The 4,285-nt window shown below is 45.3% G+C and overlaps 1 protein-coding gene across 1 annotated transcript; it reads right to left on the reverse strand.

Moving 5' to 3' along the window:
* Nucleotides 1-1,129: 1,129 nt before the first annotated feature.
* On the reverse strand, nucleotides 1,130-1,414 carry LOC129065744 (small ubiquitin-related modifier 3-like). The gene has a single exon (XM_054567012.1). It carries the CDS (start codon nucleotides 1,412-1,414, stop codon nucleotides 1,130-1,132), a length of 285 nt encoding a protein of 94 aa, XP_054422987.1.
* Nucleotides 1,415-4,285: the final 2,871 nt, after the last annotated feature.

Genomic DNA, 4,285 nt, shown 5'->3' on the forward strand with positions numbered 1-4,285 from the left:
GAAATAGTTATTTATGCATGTTCTTTTTTCTTTCTAGGTCATGATAATAAAAAATGGGATTTGCCATCAAACAGATTTGGGCTTGGACCCTAGTTCCATTATTGGCTGAAGCATTTTGGGCAAATTACTTATCCTGCTAAACCTCAGCTTTCTTGTTGATAAAACATGGATAATAATACCTTATATCATGTAGTTGTATTGCATGAAGTAATAATAATAGCTAGTATTTATTGAATGCCTATTATGTGCTGAACAGTGCAACAAGTACCTCTTCTATATTACCTTATTTAATGATTTAAACCCTTATAACAACTCTAGGAGGTGAGTTTACAAAGGGAGACTCGGAGGCAAAGAAGTTTAAGACAGTACGTGCAAGAGACAGCATAAAAACTTCAGAATTCTTACTCTTAATCATTGCCCACAGTTGCCTCCCTAGAGTGGATAATCTCTAGCACATGCTGGACAGTATCTGCGTAATACTTAGCCCAGCACTGCCAAGTGGAAAAAGCTGCTAATCTTTTTTTTTTTTTTTCATTTTAAACAAGAGGTTTATTTAAACAACAATACGCTTGACTTGAGGGAAAAACTACCTAGGATTCATTTCTTTTAGAGTAATTTATCCCTACTTAAAGACAGATTGCCCTACATGTAACAGCTCCATAGAGAAAAGTTACAAAATTGTCCTTGGTTTTACAATGCTAAATGAAAAACATCAAAATTCTCCAGTCAAACAAGGTATGCAAGGGTTTTTATGTTGTTCTTTTTTTGTTGTTGTTAAATAGTGAGAGCAAAATAACATACTGGACTACAAAGATAAGAGCTGAAGGAGCTTGCCACTGAGGGAGAAAGGGGGTGTCTTCAAAGGACCAGCATTTCCCCCATCCCATCTTCATTTACTGTCAATCAAAATGTCCCATTGGCCATTTAGGTAAAAAAAAAATGCAAATACTTGTGCACATACATCAGTTACTTTGTGTACAATAAAGGAATGAGGGAAGGGAAAATGAAAGAATAGAGAAAATGATACTGTAGTAGTCAGGATGTGGTGGAACCAAATTGCAGTTTTCTCATTGAGAATGTCGTCTTGGTCTGGAGGGACAGAGTTCTGGAGGAAAGGAGCAGACTCCTTTTAGTAGCTACCTCCTGCCGGCTGCTGGAACACATCAACTGTGTCTTCAGCCCCCATGCCCAACTGTGCAGGTGTGTCTGCTTCATTGATTGGCTGCCTGTAGAATCGGAATCTGACCTGCCTCATTGACAAACCCTGGGGTTCACAGAAGGCTTTCATTAGTTTACCGAGTGGGGTTTGCCTCTTAATCTTCAACTGCACCACAGAACCATCCTGCTCCATCACCTTCAAATTAATATGATTGTTCTCAGTCTTGACTCCTTCCTTGGGCTTTTCCTCAACCATGGTGAGCGCCGGCATCTCCTCAGCTGCCGCTCCCACAAAAAAGGTACCAGGTCCGCTGGAAGCTGCTATTCTTATCCTTGTCCTTACTATTGAGGGCTGGAGTCTGTCTTGTGCTTTTTTGTTTCCCCACAGCACCTCATGGTAGTGATAGCTTGCTGTTGTTACGCATTTTCCATGAATTTGCATTTGCCAGGAATTGTAGTAAGTCCGTCGCCCTAGTACAATTAATGAATGATTGAATAAATGCATGGATGAAAAGGGGGGGACAAAAAGTCTTGAACAATGGGCAGAAAGGGTCTGAGAAGAAGGGCCATCCCTGCTAGAATGTTAGCCAGGCAAGGAGAGGTTGCAGCTGAGGAGAGGCCTCCCAGCGATCTGACTCACGCCCAGAATTCATCAGCGTTTTCATTAATGACTCCAAAGATGGAGTGCAGGGTATGCTAATCAAATTGGTGAAGCCTGCAAGGCGGGATAGAAGCCGAGCACTTAGGAGGCCAGTTCAAGCTTGCAGACAGTACTTGACAAATTAGGGAAATAAACAGAGTCAATAAACGGAGCTCCAGGAGCTGCAGACTTCAAGTGGCTCCGAGGGAGCACATGGCTCTGCCCAGAGAAGGCTTGACCCACTTTTCTTTGGGCTTCACCTGGTTTGACTGCACATTTGGGGCAAATCTGTATACAGTTCCCTTGAGGGACTTGGGCCTGGAGACCTCACGGTCCAAGTTCCTACTCCAAAGACTAAGCTGTCCCTCTTCCTTCCTGGCCCCTCCCCTTCTTGCCCAAGCCATCTGCTTAGCTGGGTAAGGAGGTGGCTGCACCTGCTCCTGCAAAGACCCGCGACTTAGTAAAATCAGGAACTTGCCCCATAGTTCCCCATCCCTACCCCGCAAAATGGCGCTGCCCTTCTCTCTTCCTAGACAGACTCGTCATTGAGTAACTTCTCTTCCCATTTGATGCTGCCCTGCGGGTTCCTTGGGAAAGTGTATCGGGGGTGAAAGAAGGGACAAAGAAACAGTGTGATCTGGTAGGGAATGCCCACCCCCTGCCCTGCCAGCCTGTGGGAGGGAGACAAGGCCTGAGCGGTTTGGCAGCTACAAACCCGTGTAGGCTTTGCAGCTCTAGCCCTGTCCTTCTGGAGCTAAGTGTCATCAGGTACTTACTTAACTTCTCTGCATCAAGTCCCTCTGGTTACCCATAATTGAAAGCCACTCGAATTATCTTAATCAAAATAGAGTACTCGATTTGAAGAAGAGAGACTCTCAGGAAACCTGGGAGCTGCTGGGAGGGTCTCAGTGGACTGTGGTGTGGCCTCTTTCTTCATCTTCTCCGCAGTTGCAAAGTTCTCTGCTCCTGTTTTACTCAGCGCACCTGATTCTTCTTTCCCAGTTGGCCTTCATGGTACACGTGGCCACATGCTGGTTTTACAGTCCCACCTTTATAAAGGGCCTGGCAGTGAGGACAAATGTCTCTATATCCAAACCTGCATTTCTAGGGAAAGGAAACTGCACTGGGGTGAACTTCCTCCCCTGGTCCAAGGAGGAGTGGTGCGTGCTTGGTACCAACATGCCAGCAACAACGCACTTTGGCTGCAGGTTCTCACAGAAGGGACAAAAGTGGGGAATTGCCCAATTCGGTGTTTAGTGCAGTCTCTAAGCTTCAGTTTGCCCATGTGAAAATGGGGATCATGTTCCCTACCTCATAAGAATAAATAAAATACTCTGTGGAAAGTGTTTGACATAGTGGCTGATACACAGTAAGAGCTGTCACTTGTGAGCAATTGCTCTTCGTCAAGGTTCACAAGACTTGGTGAGAGGCTCCCTGAGGGGAGATGGGCCTGGGAGGGGAAAGGAGCTCCGAAGGGACAGGTGACTATGGGGAATGTGTCTACATTCATCATCTGTCGGTGGCAAGGAATGGATGGGGAATGGAGGAAGCTGGAGAATTTAATTTTCCTACAAGCTCAGTGACAGCTCCGATGGCAAGTAAGAGCCCTGTTACCTCATGCTCGAAGGTTACACAGTTTGATCCACTGGGGATGAGCTGTCGGTAGCTTCTTGCCCTGAAGTGTGGCCCTACTGGGGCAGTGACGTGCCTTTTTATCTCTTTGTTTCCCTATCATAGAAGTTCCCATCGAAAGTCAACCTACCATGAACCCATAACCATGCTAGACAGTCAGGCACTCCATCCCCAATGGCTTTATTTCTGTCCCTCCATCTTCCCTAAAGCTTTTCTGCAAAACAAAACAAAACAAAAAACCACCACCACACACACACAGAGAACACCTCAAAACAGCAACAACAAAACTCTTTCCAATTTGATCACTATGTATATGAATTCATGCAAATAAATGAAATCAATGCATGGCCCAGAAAGGATCAGTTCTCTTTGAGGTCAGCTAAGATATGTTTGAGGTGCGCTGAGTAAAACAGGAGCAGAACCACAGATTGTAGAACTGTAGGAGACGTTACCAGGTTTAGCGATTCCTAAATGCAAGTCTGTGAACCGGTATCAAAATTTAGCTTCCAAAAAAAATGCAGTTTCCAGAACCCCACCACCTGTGTCTGGCTCTGATACCCAGGCAGATTTCAGACTCGCTTTCAGGCACTTATAGATGAGGATGAGGTCGGTGAGACCTGCCACAGGTTGTGGGTCCCACGGACAATGACGGCAGATTGCGGTTCAGGTTTCCTCAATCATAGGTCGTGCGCTTGTCTGCATTCCTAAGTCCACGTGCGTGTCAAAGAAACAGAAGCCCTATAATGTTGAATCAAAAAGTAAAAATTTAAGGAACATTTTGATAAGGTGAGTTTACTTTATGAGAGCTGACCCCAACATGTTGCAAAGGTCCTTACCCCCGGCCCCCACCCTCAG

The sequence above is a fragment of the Pteronotus mesoamericanus genome, unplaced genomic scaffold, assembly GCF_021234165.1.
Source record: "Pteronotus mesoamericanus isolate MK-2021 breed Mesoamerican mustached bat unplaced genomic scaffold, CSHL_Meso_final contig_182, whole genome shotgun sequence".
Lineage (NCBI taxonomy): Eukaryota > Metazoa > Chordata > Mammalia > Chiroptera > Mormoopidae > Pteronotus > Pteronotus mesoamericanus.